Below are 17670 nucleotides of genomic sequence, written 5' to 3'. Positions count from 1 at the left end.
AATTGTTTGTTCTTCTGCATCTAATATACTACATAACGGATATTCAACAAATAAATAGGCTAAATAACAATAATGTCTAATTAAACAAAACTATTAAAGTAAGGAGAGCAAGAAATTAAAAATGCTACAATAAGGAGCGGCACAAAACTGCTTACGTGCATTCTGGACACAGAATGATGCGCTTCAATGTTACCAGAGCTCTTGGAGTCACAGGGCGATCTTTGCTCCGTATTCAAAGTACATAGCTGTTAGATTATAAATATTTGGGGGGCACAACATGTAGTTTATAGTATCCAACAGTTTGATGAGCCTTTTGTACTGCTAAACTATTTATTAAGGCAGTGTCAGACAGAATCTGCAGAACAACTCCTGGAAAATACTCTACACACCTCCTAACAAATAAACCTGTGGATAATGCATAATAACATTAACATTGTCTGACAGTGAACAAGGGGTGCTTAGATGGCTGTAGCAGCAGTGCATTAAAGGTCTACATGTAAAGAATTAGAGAGACGAAACTTCTCTGAAAGAAAACCTGTTTGTGAGAAACTCTGCACAAATATAGCTTCCTATATCTATCTATCATCAGATTAGCATATTAATTAAATATAAAAATTGATTTTTCATCAGGTAGACGATTTTAAAATAGTTTGTTTCAAGAATCACGATTTGTCACAGAATCAAAAAAAATGTCCACCCTTAGTTGCCAGATCTCTCAGCCAATGTGCCGCCTCATGCATCAAAGCCTGTCTGGCATGGTGGTGAGTAAATGAAGAACATGTGTAACTAATTCTGATGCAAAAGGCATCCAAAAGCAATTAAGAGTAAACATCTGTTGTTTTCAGTCCCAGGGATGGGGCACGTGTTAAAATGACAGATGTAAGTGAGTGGCTCTTCTTAGCTCTCTCACTCTATCGTTTCACTTCGACACACATCTGTGACACTAAATTTAGAGTTATAATTTAAAGGGGAGGGGAGGTAATGCATTTTGTGAGTAAGTTGTTAAGCCCTGGGGGGTCCATATCTCCTGAGAATGATTGTGTGTGTGGAGAATCGCTATTTACTTAGTCATGGATGTTCTTTAAATGGTTAGTTCACCAAAAAATATATTTTTGTGTTCCATGGAAGAAAGGAAGTCATACGGTTTGGAACAACATGAGGGTGAGTAAATTACAGATTTTTCATTTTTCATCATCATCCTTCAAAGCTGTTCATACCTTTTGGAACATTTTGACATTTTATGCTTTGTATACAATGCTGTCACTAGCTGCATTTCCATCCAACAATTTTTATGCACATTTTGAAAATGCGCATAAGAAATCCTGAATGGAAACGCTTGATATGCAAATAAACTCTCCAAATTTGCATATAATATAATGCGCTAGGAGGAGGTGGATTTTCTAGAGTTTCGCATTAGTTAAAATGCACATTAAAGTGCTGGAAAAGGCTTATTTGCATGAACGATGACATGTCATGACCATTTGTGATGGCAATGCGCTCATCGGATGATATACGCAGGTGTGCGAGAGCATGATGTGACTGGCTTAACGAAAGGCCAGACCATTGCACACAATTCTTCAAACGTATCCCTGGTTAGTCGAAAGTGCTTCACCAACAGATTGTCATTAACATGGGTCCTCACAATGCACCAGAGGTGTTTTGAGTGCAGACCCTCCCAGGAATATGGAGGTTGTCGGCGAATGGGAATAGCCATTTGAGCCCTCATTATGTGAGTTATTGCACTTATTCTGCGATGTATCCTGGCAGCATTTACTAACATAATGTGCAATTGCTTTATTACAGCAAATACAAATCTCACCAAAGCAAAGAGGTCGTTCAGCTGCTCAATGACAAAAAAGGCTAGCTCCCTCAAGATAATGCGCATCTACAGTTCATGGAAACGTGCAATGTTTTGCATTTTCTTTAGTTGAATTTTAAGAAATGTGAATTAAAAATGTGAAACATTTTTATGGAAACCCAGATATTGCTCACGGATGGACTTTAAAATGGGACTGTCTCAGAATCCCTGATGAGCCTATTAACCACAACACTTCTACCTTAGTTATGATCCTCTCCCACTCACAGTAGGGCTGTCGGTGTCAGTGCCCCTCCGGCAAATTAGGCATGTAATCAGTATTATCTTTACAATTAGATTAACTGTTTCTATGTAGGATCTTGTTAACCAGCTTTATTAAACTGTTTCAGTGTTATGCCCTGAAACTCTCCCTATACAGTTTATGTCATCTCTACTGTGTGTGTCCTAGATCAGACATTGTGTCATGGTTAATAAGTGTATAGTTGTTAGGGAGGGGAGAGGTGTAGTGTTAAAGAGCTGTTAGACAGTGACCTTTCCACCTTGTTTTCCTGAGATACATTTTGAGCCTTGCTGTCTGAGTGTCATAATGGGGAAGCTCTGGTAATGATGCTAGAGAGATGTGCTCTGTGCTCTGTGCTTGCTTACACGTGTGTGTGTGTGTGTGTGTGTGTGTGTGTGTGTGTGTGTGTGTGTGTGTGTGTGTGTGTGTGTTATGCTACATTGTGGGGACCAAATGTCCCCACAAGGATAGTAAAACTAGGGAAATGGCTTAGTAAAAATACTAATCAATGTTTTTTTTAAATGTAAAAATGCAAAAAGATTTCTGTGAGGGTTAGGTTTAGGGGTAGGGTTAGGGGATAGAAATTATCATTAGATCTGTATAAAATCCATAAAATGCATGGATGTCTATGGAGAGTCCCCATAATGATATAAAAACAAGTTTGTGTGTGTGTGTGTGTGTGTGTGTGTGTGTACTGTAGCAGTTAGCACAATGTGTTTGTGTGGTTGATGTCGGTCCCTGAAGTCTGTGTAAGCAGACTTTTGATACTGAATTAATAGCAGGAGCCTTTGAAGTCACTGGCTAGCTGAATTTCATGTGAAGTTTGCAACAAATCAAGAGTTGACACCCCTAGAGGGAGTGACTCAGATTTTATGTGTCCATGTGTGCGCGCTTGCTCTTGAGCATGGAAAGTTAATGGTGAGTGTTATGTGGTGGTCGTTGAGAAACTTTATTAATTGCAAAGGTGAAAGAGTTGAATGTGTTTGTGTGTGAGTGGCTATGTGCATATTTTGAAAACTTAATGTTTTACGGATTTTCTGTGGGCATGTTTTGATGAAAAAATAAATTAAAAAAAAATAAAAGAAAGTTTAATTAATTGAAAGGTACAGGTAATCATGTAATGTTATTGCATAAAAAGGATCTAAAGGATATACATCTTGGACCTGTGTTCAAATGACTTTTAAATTATTAAGAATGGTTAGCACTCATTTTAGTAACCCAGCTATGGTAATGTTCAAGTGGTAGGACTGTCTATCTTCTCCTTAAAAGTGCTGTAGGGACAAAACAGTTTTTGGAAAATAAATGATCTATGGAAAAATATTAGCCATGAATGTAATAAGAAACAATTCTCATGATGGCTGGGTTGTTTAGTTTTTTTCCTGGCAAGGACAGTTTTGACAGGGATAAGATGCATTGCTACATGGTACTATATAATATTCTCACAAAATTCGTAAATTTTGCCATTTTAAATAATTTAATAAATCATTCCTACAAAGGAACTGTGGATTAAGAGTTTTTCAGTCATTCGAATGGTTTATTTTTGGCAGTTTTATAATGGTGGTCTACTAAGTCTACTCAACCTTAAACACAGACAGTGCTGTTTCTCGCATTGCCCAACCTGAGCTTGACATCACTTCAAATTTGAGTTGGATCATGATTTTCATTTAGAGTGCTGTAAAAAAGAAAAGAAAGAAAGAATGCTTTTATCCCTGAAATGCATATGTGGGTCACAAATAACAAAACCACTTTCACAAGTGGTCTGTTTTTTTAAACATTTTCTGTCAAAGTTTAATATCATGTTTATGTTCGATTTATATTTAGTAATAAAGTAAATAGAAAGCTGGCATTTCACAGATGCTTTTATTCAAAGCAATTGACACTATGCTTATTACTGTGAAAGTCCCTCTGGAGTGACCTGAAGTTCGGCAAACACACACACACACACATGCACATTTACTTAGTTATGGGTACATATTGTACACTTCTATTGTTTTTATATAAAGCTTGTTAGAATTGCTAAAGACTAACTGTACCACTAAATTAAAACTTTTTGCATTTTCAGAATTAAAAAAAACAAACACTTTATTTATTAATTGTTTTTTCCAAATTAGGATATTCCTGCATGTTGACAAAGGAAGGTTTTGACAGATTTAGCTATATTTTGGGGACAATACTGTAGTATACACTCACTGAGAACTTAATTAGGAACACCTGTACACCTACTTATTCATGCAATTATTTAATCAGCCAATCATGTAGCAGCAGTGCAATGCATAAAATCATGCAGTTACAGGTCAGGAGCTTCAGATAATGTTCCCATCAACCATCAGAATGGGGAAAAATGTGATCTCAGTGATTTCGACTGTGGCATAATTGTTGGTGCCAGACAGGCTGGTTTGAGTATTTTTGTAACTGCTGATCTCCTGGGATTTTCACATACAACAGTCTCTAGAGTTTACTCGGAATGGTGCCAAAAACTAAAAACATCCAGTGAGCGGCAGTTCTGAGGATGGAAATGCCTTGTTGATGACAGAGGTCAACAGATAATGGCCAGCCTGATTCGAGCTGACAGAAAGGCTACGGTAACTCAGATAACCACCCTGTACAGTGGACCCTTTTCACACGTCTGTGTTCGCAAAGTGGAAGTCGTCATAATTGGCTAAACCTGAATGCTGGTGAATGGGGGAACCACAGCCAATTAAATTTTTGCTTGCCCGTTTGCTCCAACAGCAAAAGAAAAAAATAAACGATTACACTTTCACAGCTTTACAAAAGAAGATAAAAGTATACAGCACCGGATGACAGCAGTAAGAAGAGAGACACAGGCCAACTTTTCTGTCACTCCCTCAGCAGCTGTGCTAGAAGCCTCATCGCAGCTATGGTAACTGATTTTTTAAAACCTATTACAGGGTAGTATAATACAAAGCACAATGTTATTATTAAAATTGGAAATATAAAAGTTTGTTACATTTACATTGTTAAAGAATGCGGAAACGGGTCATAACAGGTCTGTGAAAAGGGTCCATTGTAGTGAGAAAAATAACATATCAGAATGTATAAACACATCGAACCTTGAGGCAGATGGGCAACAACAGCAGAAGACCACACTGGGAACCACAGAGTTCTTAATAAAGTGCTCAGTGAGTGTATACTATAATACAATTTATAAATTAAATAGTTGCAGGGCTGTGTGTCATGCCTAACAACACCCTTTAAGTCATATATAAAATTGAAATTATATTGTTTTTCAATTGTGTGTGACTGCTCTTATGTCCTTGATTGTTTTCTCTTCTTGGTCATAGTTTGGATATATTCATATTAAATATAAAATCATACAATTTAGATGCTTACGGACACTCTCTCTCTCTCTCTCTCTCTCTCTCTCTCTCTCTCTCTCTCTCTCTGACACACTCTCTGTCTCTCTAGGACTATGCTGAGAAAGAAAAAGCCATAGCAAAAGCCCTGGGGGATTTGAAAGCTAACTTCTATTGTGAACTTTGTGACAAGCAGTACCATAAACATCAGGAGTTTGACAACCACATCAACTCCTATGACCATGCACATAAACAGGTAAAACTCAAACAGCAGGTGAACAAGCTCATTAGATGGGGAAACAGAAAAGAATGCAGAGGTGAATGAGTGTATGGATAACAGTAGAAAGATAATGACTCAGAGATTGTATATAAAGACAGTATATAAATCCATTACTACTTTCAGCAATTAGGCCAGAGTGTCTTTGTACAAAATTATATGCATAGAATGGATCATATGCTTGGTCAAACACTCTGCTTAACTCTTTCAGTGTCTACATTTGTGTGCTCAAATGATCTCCAGTCCTAGGGGAGGAAACGTATATTTTTATAAAAAATAAAGATTTGGTTTATAAACCCACAAAACGTCCTGGTTACTTGCGTAACCTCCGTTCCCTGATGGAGGGAATGAGACGTTGTGTCGATGTAGTGACACTAGGGGTCACTCTTGGGAGCCCAAAACACCTCTGGTCTTTGAAAAAAGGCCAATGAAAATTGGTGAGTGGTATTTGCATACCACTCCCCCGAACATACGGGTATTAAAGGAGCTGGTATGCAACCACTCATTCAGGTTTTGTGCTGAGGAGCCGAGACAATGTCCCGGCCATTTCAGCGGGTAGTCCAGCTTTGTGGCAGGAGGGACACAACGTCTCGTTCCCTCCATCAGGGAACGGAGGTTACGCAAGTAACTAGGACGTTCCCTATCTGTCACTCACTCGACATTGTGTTGATGTAGTGACACTAGGGGACCCTATATGAAATGCCACAACTGGCTGAACTGTGTTACGTGAATTGGCGATGTGTGACGGGCAGACCACTGTGTGCCTCGTAGCCAGCGCACCAGGCCGACATGTAACATCCCCCAACGCTGTTATGAGTGTCGAACGGCCCCTTGGGGACAAGTTGACTGCCCAAAATATAGAGATAGGCTAGCCCAGTCATGGCCTCTTATCCTCTCTTTTTTTTCTCTCCACAAAAAAAAAGAGTTAACCGAATGGGGCCACCAGGTCTACATCGGGGGGGGGGGGTGTCACTCCCAAGGGGAAGACACCGCGGAGACCACACCCCGCCCTGGGGGTGGGGGGGGGGGTATTTTGAGTGGAAGATGCAGTTTACCAAAAGGAAAATGAATTAGCGGAAGATATATGTCGCATGGGGTTACCTATGGGGAACCAACACATGCGGAGCACCTACCCCAGGACAGGGCTTTGTTAGCACATGCACTGAGCCGGCAGTGAGTTTCTCTGCAAACTCGTCTACCACAGGGCTCGGAGGAAGTCATCCAGGGAACACAGTTTGTGAAAACTACTGGGAGTCAACAGTGCGCGTCTTCAGCTCAGTGGAGGTGAAAGGCACTATGCGCAAGAGATACACCCGGCCAGCTGTCCCGGACTTACCTGCTTGTGCCTGCCACTACACGGGACGAAACCGGTTCCACCCAGAGATTGTAGAACCTCACAAAGGTGTTGGGTGTTGCCCAGCCTACTGCTCTGCAAATGTCTGTTAGAGAGGCGCCACTGGTCAAGGCCCAGGAGGCCACCACACTCCTGGTAGAATGGGCTTGTAGCCCTGCACTAGGTGGCACGTCCTGGGCGTGATATGCCATTTTTATGGCGTCAATGACCCAGTGGGCGATCCTCTGCTTTGAGACAGCGCTTCCTTTCCGCTGTCCACCAAAGCAGACAAAGAGCTGCTCAGAGACTCTAAAGCTCTGCATTCATTCCAAATAGATGCGTAAGGTGTGCACCGGACACAGCAAAATCAGGGCTGGGTCTGCCTCCTCCTGGAGCAGTGCTTGCAGGTTCACCACCTGATCCCTAAAAGGGGTCGTGGGAACCTTAGGCACATAGCCCAGTCGGGGTCTCAGGATCACATGAGTGTAGCCCGGACCGAAATCCAGGCACGTTTCGCTGACAGAGAACGCTTGCAGGTCTCCTACCCTCTTGATGGAAGTGAGCGCAGTCAGGAGGGTAGTCTTTAAAGAGAGTGCCTTAAACTCAGCTGACTGCAGGGGCTCAAAGGGGGCTCTCTGTAGACCCTGAAGAACTACAGAGAGGTCCCATGAGGGAATGAGGCATGGTCTGAAGGGATTCAGCCTCCTGGCGCCTCTCAGGAACCTGATGATCAGGTCGTGCTTCCCTAAGGACTCACCATCCACTGTGTCGTGGTGTGCTGCTATAGCGGCTACATACACCTTCAAGGTGGAGGGGGACAGCCGCCCTTCCAACCTCTCCTGCAGGAAGGAAAGCACCGATCCGACTGCACATCTCTGGGGGTCTTTGCGTCGGGAATAACACCACTTAGCGAACAGACGCCACTTTAAGGCATACAGGCGCCTCGTAGAAGGGGCCCTAGCCTGAGTGATTGTGTCTACCACCGCGGGTGGTAGGCCACTCAAGTCTTGCACGTCCCGTCCAGGGGCCATACATGGAGATTCCAGAGGTCTGGTCGCGGGTACCAGATGGTGCCCCGTCTCTGAGAAAGAAGGTCCTTCCTCAGGGGAATTTGCTGGGGGGGCTGTCACGAGGAGCGTGAGGTCTGAGAACCATGTCTGGGTGGGCCAGTAGGGTGCTACCAGGAGGACCTGCTCCTCGTCCTCCCTGACCTTGCACAGGGTCTGTGCAAGTAGGCTCACTGGGGGAAACACATATTTGCATAGTCCAGGGGGCCAGCTGTGTGCCAGCGCGTCTATACCGAGAGGTGCCTCGGACAGGGCGTACCAGAGTGGGCAGTGGGAGGATTCTTGGGAAGCGAACAGGTCTACCTGTGCCTGCCCGAATCGACTCCAAATCAACTGGACCACCTGAGGGTGGAGTCTCCACTTTCCCCTTAGGTTAACCTGTCATGACAGCACGTCCGCTGCAATGTTGAGGTTGCCCGGGATGTGAGTGGCTCGCAGCGACTTGAGGTGCTGCTGACTCCAGAGGAGGAGACGGCGGGCGAGTTGTGACATACAACGGGAGCATAAACCGCCTTGACGGTTGACGTATGCCACCATTGCCGTGTTGTCTGTCCAAACTAACACATGCTTGCCCTGGATCAGTGGCCAAAACCTCCACAGGGCAAGCAGAATTGCCAACAACTCGAGGCAGTTGATGTGCCAACGTAGCCACGGGCCCGTCCAGGAGCCGGCATCTGCATGTCCATTGCATACAGCACCACAGCCCGTTTTGGAGGCATCTGTCGTAACCATGACATGCCTGGAGACCTGCTCTAGGGGTACGCCTGCCCGTAGAAATATGAGGTCGGTCCAAGGGCTGAAGAGGCAGTGACAGACCGGCGTGATGGCCACGTGATGTGTCCCGTGGCGCCATGCCCATCTCGGGACTCGAGTCTGGAGCAGAGTGGTCATCGCGACGGGTTGGAAAGCACAAACCACACAGCACCGTGGGCATTGGCAGGGACGACGTAAACCTACAGGCCTTGGATGGGAGCTTTGGGCACCCGCGCCAGGTGGCGGTGCTCTGTGGGCATAGGTGCATCGCGAGTGCCTTATCCACCGGGGGATCGCCGAATAGCCCTTGGCCGCCCCACCATCAAGGGTAGTGTGGGTGGGAGAGCTGGAAGATTGGGACCGGGCAGTAAAAGGTGCCTCCCATGACCTTGTCAGCACCTCGTGCACTTCCAGGAAGAAAGGGACTGGGGCGGGGCGTGGCTGTGAGCAGCAACGCGTGCCCAGGAACTAATCATCGAGCCGCGAGGGTTCAGGGGAGAGCGGAGGGTTCCACTCTTGCCCGACGCTCGCGGCTGCCCGGGAAAGCATGTCCGTCATCTCCGCGTCAGCCTGTGACTGGGCGACCACACCCGAGTGGGGAGCCCAGCTGAGGCTTCCGCGTCCGACTGGACGAGCCCGCTCTCCGATGCTGCACTCGAGAGTTCATCACCTTTGCGGGCTCCGAATAAGAGGTCGAACTCACTGTGAGATGAGCTGGCGGACTCATCCGGAAGCCTGACTGGGGCAGACGAGTGTGCTGGGGAATGGGAGGTCCGTGGGAGGATACCCGGCGGTGGTGGTCCCATTGGGGTCCCCAAATCGCCCCCAGTGCTTGCCGCGCTGGCCTCATACCCATGGGTAGAAGGACCGGGGCAGGGAGCCACTGGGGTGGCTTGCTTTCTTACAAAGGCAAGCCGCAACCGCATCGTTACCATGGACATGTTCTCGAAATGAGTACATGACCCATCCACGAATGCTGTCTCCATGTGGGCAGCGCCCAGACACGAAAGACAGCGATCGTGACCTTCAGAAGGCAAGCGATAACGACCGCAACCAGGAATAACACACAAACGGAAAGGCATCTTTAAAAAGATGTGTCTTTAAAAAGACGTTCCGTGTGTGCCACTCTTTTAGAGAAATATACTCTTTTTTTAGAATATACTCTTTTATTTCTGCCGAAGTGCCCAGAGGTGTTCTCTGCAGTGCACCAGTACAGAGGGGGGGGGGAAGCCGCTGAAATGCGCCGTCAGATCCAGCAGAGGTGAATGAACAGCTGTTGGAATTCAGCTCAGTGAGCATCGACCGTTCGGCTCCAAAGAGAAAATCTGAATGAGTGGTTGCATACCAGCTCCTTTTATACCCGTATGTTCGGGGGAGTGGTATGCAAACACCACTCGCCAATTTTCATTGGCCTTTTTTCAAAGACCAGAGGTGTTTCGGGCTCCCAAGAGTGACCCCTAGTGTCACTACATCGACACAATGTCGAGTGAGTGACAGATAGGGATCTGTACTATACAGAAATCATTTGCATTTTAAATATATATATATATATATATATATATATATATATATATATATATATATATACAGGGTTGGGAGGGTTACTTTTGAAATGTATTACACTACAGATTACAGAATACATTCTGTAAAATGTAATTTGTAACGTATAGATTACTCAAGGTCAGTAACGTATTCTAAATACTTTGGATTACTTCTTCAGCACTGGTAGATTTTTTCACTCGTTTTGACTATAAAAACAAAGTACACATGTTAAAAATACATTCTCTGAAAAACCTAAATATCTTATGCAGTGTTGTATCTAAAACAAGATAAATCAAATTGATCTTGTTTTTAAGGATTTTTAGTTATTTTTACAGGAAAACAATACATATGGTCTTACTAGAAAAAAAGAAATTATGATCCAACATGAATTTTCTTGATCAAAAAAAAAAATATGATTGTGCCTGGTAACGTGCATTTAAAATGGCTAGATATAGAATTTTAGCTTAGCATAAAGCTGCCAATTTACACAAGGTTTATTTCGATTTCTTCTGCTCCAAACTTCTCTGTCTGCTTGTATGCATGTAACGCATCATAAGAAAGTGTTTCACCGCTGTTCAAATGCACTTTGGATCGCATCATTTATATATATAAATGCTTTCCATCTGAAAGGACTAAATATTAAATGAAACAAATTACAATAAAATGCAAAGAAACCTATTCAGTAATCAAAATACTTTTTGAATGTAACTGTTTTTGAATGTAATTGTAATGGAATACAGTTACTAATATATTGTATTTTAAATATGTAATCCCGTTACATGTATTCCGTTATTCCCCAATCCTGTATATATATATTTAATTTAAAAACTCAAAGAGGAGAGGAGAAGAAATTACAAGAGGAAATGAAAGGGGAGAAAAGATCTGATCAGAATAATCAAAAGAAAGCAAAAAACATCTGATGGAATTGATGGGAAGATTTTGATAGGAGGAGAGGATGAAGTGAGGAGTAGAAGATGGTTAAGGATGCCTTGCCAGACTGAAGTCTGCTGCCCATATATGTGGCATCTTAAGTTAAACATGTATTTGTTTTGTATTGCAAACAGCAGATAACACTACGTGCAGTGCTAAATCTGGGTCATCACGTTATCCTGGATGCTGTCTGGCAAACTGGACTCACAGATATTTTAAGATATTTTAAGAACAATAAAACCATTAACCATGAATCCCACAGCCTCTAATTTCATATTCACTCTAAGCCTTGTGCCACATCATTAAAGAATATAGTCACAAAATGAAACTTAAAAAATTATTATGCTAATGCAAAATGTTATTAATTTGGTAACACTTACCTAGGTTAGTTAACATTAACTAACAATGAACAATACTTTTACAGCATTTATTAATCTTGGTTAATGTTAATTTCAACATATAATACATTTAAGATCAAAAGTTGAATGTTAATAATAGTTAGTGCAACATCAGCTAACATGAACTTACAATGAACAATTGTATTTTTATTAACTAACATTAACAAAGATTTACAAAATACTGTAAAAAATATATTGTTCATTGTTAGTTCTTTATACCTAATGCATTAACAAATGGTAACGTATGGAACCTTATTGTAAAGTGTTACCAACTATTTAATACATTTTAAGTCAAGTCGACCTTTATTTATAGAGCACATTTAAAAACAACAGAAGTTGACCCAAAGTGCTTTACAGATCAAACAAACAAAATGGCAGAGTGATATAAAAACTTCCTGGTTACTTTTGTAACCTCTGTTCCCTGATGGAGTGTAGTGACACTAGGGGTCGCCCTTGGGAGCCCCAAACACCTCTGATCTTTGAGAAAAGGCCAATGGGAATTGGCGAGTGGAATTTGCATGCCACTCCCCCAGACATATGGGTATAAAAGGAGCTGGCTCGCAACCACTCATTCAGGTTTTGTGCTGAGGAGCTGAGACAAGGTCCCGGTCATTTCAGCAGGTAGTTCAGTGTTGTGGCAGGAGGGACACAACATCTCATTCCCTCCATCAGGGAACGGAAATTACAAAATTAACCAGGATGTTCCCTATCTGTCGCTCACTCGACATTGTGTCAATGTAGTGACACTAGGGGTCCCTATACGAAATGCCACAACTAGCTGAACTGTGTTACGTGGACTGGTGGTGTGAGATGGGCAGACCACTGCGTGCCTCATAGCCAGCGCACCTGGCCATCATGTAACCTCCCCCTACGCTCCTACGAGCGTCGTACGGTCCCCTGCACCTCGAGGACAAGTCGACTGCCCAAAAAATGGGAACAGGCTAAGTTCTCCGCAAACTCGCCTGCCACCGGGCTAAGGAGATCCAGGATCCACGGTCTCGTGAACACATCCTGGGCTAACGCTCAGCCGCCCGGGTCGGCAAGCACCGCGGGCGATCTGGATGTGGACATGGGAGTGTTTCTGCCGGCTCAGCCCCTGCGGACCTCCCATCCCCCAGCACGCTCATTCTGTCCGGACGAGCTGTCGAGCGATGCAGGCGGTCTGCCTCAGGGCGGGTTTAATGTGTTGTTCACAGCTCGCGATGAGGATGAGCTTTCGGTCGTGGTATCGGAGGGTGGGCTTCTGCTATCGGAAGTGGACGGATCTTCTGAGCTCCCGCCCATGGGTGGTAGAGCACAGGATGAGGCAGACGCTAAGATGGCAGCCGTGCTTGCCCGGGCGGCTGCGAACATCGGGCTGAAGTGGAACCCTCCACCCTGCCCTGAGCATTCGCGGCTGGATGATTGGGTTCTGGGCTCGAAGCGCAACTCACGGCCACGCCCCGCCCCAGTGCCTTTCTTCCCGGAAGTGCACGAGGAGCTAACGAAGTCGTGGAAGGCACCTTTTACTGCCCGTACACGCTTCGTGGGCTCATCCACTCTGACTACCCTCGACGGCGGAGCGGCTAAGGGATATGTCGAGCTTCCCCAGGTAGAGTGCGCCATAGCAGTGCATTTATGCCCGCAGGGCGCAGCCACCAGGCACGACCGACCAAGGCTCCCTTCCAAGGCCTGTAAGTTCTCTTCCTCTTTAATGACAAAGGCTTACAAGGCCAGGGTCAGGCCGCTTCCGCCCTGTACACCATGGCCATCCTGCAGGTCCACCAGGCTAAGGCGCTAAAAGACCTGCACAAGGGTAGGACTGATGCAGGGCTGATGCAGAAACTGCGCACTGCGACCAACCTCACCTTACGTGCGACGAAGTTCATGGTGCGCGCCCTGGGGCAGACGATGTCAACGCTTGTGGTCCAAGAGCGGCACCTGTGGCTCAACCTTGCGGAGATGCATGATGCCAAGAAAGTCAGCTTTCCTGATGCACCCATCTCCCAAGGGGGGCTTTTTGGTGGCACCGTCAAGGATTTCACCCATCAGTTCTCGACGGTGATAAAGCAGACTGAGGCAATTAAACACATCCTGCCGTGGCACGACCCGGCCACCTTCAGGCCGCCGAGGTCCCACACCCCGTGTGCTTCTCGCCAGAGCCGTTCCCCTGCAGTGCTGGCCCTGGCTCCTGTACCATCGGAGCCTGCACGCCAGCCTCAGAGAAAAAGATCCTCCTGCGGGAAGTCGGCTCCACCTGTCCGTCAGCCGGCCCCCAAGAACCCCAGACGGGCTTCAAGGCGGTCCTGACATGGCCTGCCCAGGGATGAGGCGACCGCTCCTGAGGCCTGGTTAAGCTCTCCAGCCACTCACAGTGGCTCATCAGGACGATTCGCCTCGGCTACGTGATCCAGTTTGCCAGAGACATGCCCTGGTTCAGTGGTGTCCTCTCCACTACGGTGTAGGGCGAGGGTGCCTCTGTCCTTCAGGTGGAAGTTGCCACCCTTCTGGCGAAGGGAGCAATAGAGCCCGTCCCTGTAGCCGAGTTGCGCAAGGGCTTCTAAAGCCCTTATTTTATCGTGCCGAAGAGTGGGGGAGGGTCGCGCCAAATCTTGGACCTGCATGCCCTGAACAAGAGCTTACACAGGCTTCCGTTCAGGATGTTAACGCAGAAGCGCATCCTGGCGTCAGTTCAACATCAGGATTGGTTCGTGGCCATCGACCTGAAGGACACGAACTTTCACGTATCGGTCCTTCCTCGACACAGACCCTTTCTTCGGGTTGCTTTCAAGGGATGAGCATACCAGTACAAGGTCCTCCCCTTTGGTCTGTCCCTGTCCCCTCGTGTCTTTACCAAGGTCGCAGAGGCTGCCCTGGCCCCGCTAAGGGAGAAGGGCATATGCATTCTCAATTATCTCAATGACTGGCTAATCCTAGCTCACTCGTGAGATCTATTATGTGCACACAGGGATCTTGTGCATAAGCACCTCAACTGACTCGGGCTTCAGGTCAACTGGGAGAAGAGCTAGCTCTCCCTTGTGCAGAGCATCTCTTTTCTCCATATGGAGTTGGACTTGGTCGCTCTCAGGTCACGTCTCACAACCAAACATGCCCAGTCAGTGCTGACCTGCCTGAAGACCTTCAGGCAGAAGGTAGCAACACCAGTGAAACAATTTCAGAGGCTCCTGGGGCATATGGCATCCTCGGTGGTGGTTCTCCCCCTCTGGTTGATGCATATGAGACCACTTCAGCATTGGCTAAAGACTCGAGTCCCGATGTGACCATCATGCCACAGTGCCATCAGACTTTCAGCCCATGGTCGGACCTGGCATTTCTACAGGCAGGTGTTACCCTAGAGCAGGTCTCAAGGCACATCGTGGTCACAACGGATGCCTCTAACTCGGGCTGGGGTGCCATGTGCAACGGGCAGGCAGTGTCGGGGCTCTGGACAGGGCCCCGACTCCAATGGCACATCAACTGCTTAGAGTTGCTGGCGGTATCGCTGGCCCTGAGGAGGCTCCGGCCGTTGATTCAGGGCAAGCATGTGTTGGTCCGAACCGACAACATAGCGACCAAAGCGTACATAAACTGCCAGGGTGGCGTACGCTCTTGTCGCATGTCGCAACTCGCCTGCCACCTCCTCCTTTGGAGTCAGAAGACCTTGAAGTCTCTGTGAGCCACTCACCTTCTGGGCACCCTCAACAGTGCAGCAGATGCGCTCTCATGGCAGGTAATGCTCTGCGGGGAGTGGAGACTCCACCCCCACGTAGTCCAGCTGATTTGGGTAAGATTCGTGGAGGCACAGGTAGACCTGTTCACCTCCCAAGACTCCTCTCACTGCCCCCTGTGGTACTCCCTGTCCAAGGCCCCCCTCGGCACGGATGCCTTGGCACACAGCTGGCCTCGGGGGCTACGCAAGTATGCGTTTCCTCCTGTGAGCCTCGTTGCACAGACTCTGTGCAAAGTCAAGGAGGACGAGCAGCAAGTCCTGTTCATTGCACCGTACTGGCCCAACCGGACTTGGTTCTCGGATCTGATGCTCCTGACAGTAGCACCTCCCTGGCGCATTCCCCTGAGGAAGGACCTTCTCACTCAGGGGTGAGGCACGCTCCAGCACCCATGGCCGGACCTCTGGAATCTTCACGTCCGGATCCTGGACGGGACGCGGAAGACCTAGTGGGTCTCACTCACTGGGAAATAAAATTGGGAATTGTCAGCATAACAGTGATAAGATATGCTGTACTTCTGAAAAATAGAGCTCAGAGGAATCATATACTGTGAAAATAACAAGGGTCCTGAAATCGACCCTTGAGGAACACCACATTGTAATTGAGCCGACGTAGAAGAAAAATTCCTTAAATTTACAGAGAACGTCCTTTCTTTTAGATAGGATAAAAACCACTGGAGGGCCATACCCTGGATGCCAACCATACATTCTATACGATTGAGGAGAATGTTATGGTCGATAGTGTCAAATGCGGCACTGAGATCTAATAAAACTAAGATGACAGGTGAACCCAAATCAATGGAGAGAAAAATATCATTAGTGACCTTCAACAATGCAAATTCAGGGAGTCATGTGATGCCGTGCAAGGAGCGGATGTGTGAGCGGCGAGCTCTGAGCACTTTGCTAATTTTATTACTATTTGTGTCATAAACCGGTGAGATTCAATACACCATGATTCTTAACTGTTCTAGGAAGACAATATGTAAAAAAAATCAAAATCCTCGGGCTCTGGAGATATTAAAAGACACTTACGTGATCGGGCTGATTTCCCGGAGCAACAGACCGAAAGCCCCGGATTCAGTTCAGACGGTGAACTGAAAGAAATCCGGGGTGAATTGATGAATGTGTCGGCAATGCTGATGAAAGTCATTGCAGACATGGAGGATCTTGCTGTAATACGTCGATCGATTACTTCCATGGTGACGAAATTCTCTGAGTTGGTTACAAGATTGTCGGACGTCGAGAGACGGATCGATTATCTGGAGTCATCAGAGAGGGAATTAGCTGCTAATCTGCTAGCGACCAAGACAGATTTGGAAGCATTTGGGAAAAATGAACGAGAATCGTAATCGATGAAATAACATCCGATTTGTTGGAATTCCTGAGCATGAGGAAGGTAGAAATATGGTGAAATTCCTAGACGAGCTCTTCCCAAGTCTGCGCGACATAACAGGCCATAAGCTGGAAATCGAGCAAGCTCACAGAGTCCTGGCTCACAGATCCGCGGAGGGAGACAGGCCCTGATTAATTCTGGCCAAATTTCTGAGATAATCCAATAAAGATCTGGTGTTACACGAGGCGAGGAGCAAAGGAAAGCTTTCTTGGAAGAACCACAACATTTTCTTGTTCCCAGATTTTGCGAATTTGATGAGAGAAACATGATCGATTCAAGGAATGCAAGAATCTCTTAAATCAACGGAAGATCGCTTTTGCACTGATGTTTCCGGCCAATCTGAGAATAGATACTAAGGATGGCCGCAAAATATTTACATGCCCACAGCAAGAATTTTCCTATATAAAAACACTGGAGTGAGTAAGCCATTTGGTGATTTTCATGTTGCCGCCTAGTGGACCTGTCTCATTAACATTCAACATTAAATGTTAAATGTTGATTCCATGTATATAGGTTTTGTTTTTTTGTGTCTTCTGTGGAATCAATAACATGTTAATCACAAAAAACAAAAAAACAATGCAGATTCAGTGCTGCGCAAGGGTCTGAAATCAGACTGAAATGTATCTAAAATGTTAAATGTATTTAGATAGGAGTAGAGCTGTGAATAAACAACTCTCTCCAAAATCTTGGAAATAAAAGGCAGTTTGGAGATTGGTCTATAATTGTTGTGTATTGCCGATCCAAAAAAGTTTTTTTTTTTAACAAAGGATGTAGAATTGCATGTTTAAAACTACTTGGAACAGCTCCACTTGCTAATGAGCTGTTAATTATAGCTGTCACACTGGAACTGATAGTCATGAA

General features: G+C 45.7%; 1 protein-coding gene across 1 annotated transcript in view; it reads left to right on the top strand.

The window, feature by feature from the left end:
* Positions 1 to 17670, top strand: part of LOC127454440 (zinc finger protein 804B-like) — a 228394-nt gene that overhangs the window by 182605 nt on the left and 28119 nt on the right. The window contains exon 2 of the mRNA XM_051721638.1: positions 5523 to 5666. Coding sequence (XP_051577598.1) covers positions 5523 to 5666 — 144 coding nt within the window. The remainder of the gene's footprint in view (positions 1 to 5522; positions 5667 to 17670) is intronic.

This window comes from Myxocyprinus asiaticus, chromosome 16 (assembly GCF_019703515.2).
Source record: "Myxocyprinus asiaticus isolate MX2 ecotype Aquarium Trade chromosome 16, UBuf_Myxa_2, whole genome shotgun sequence".
Classification (NCBI taxonomy): domain Eukaryota; kingdom Metazoa; phylum Chordata; class Actinopteri; order Cypriniformes; family Catostomidae; genus Myxocyprinus; species Myxocyprinus asiaticus.
This window is presented reverse-complemented; position numbering and strand designations above follow the sequence as displayed.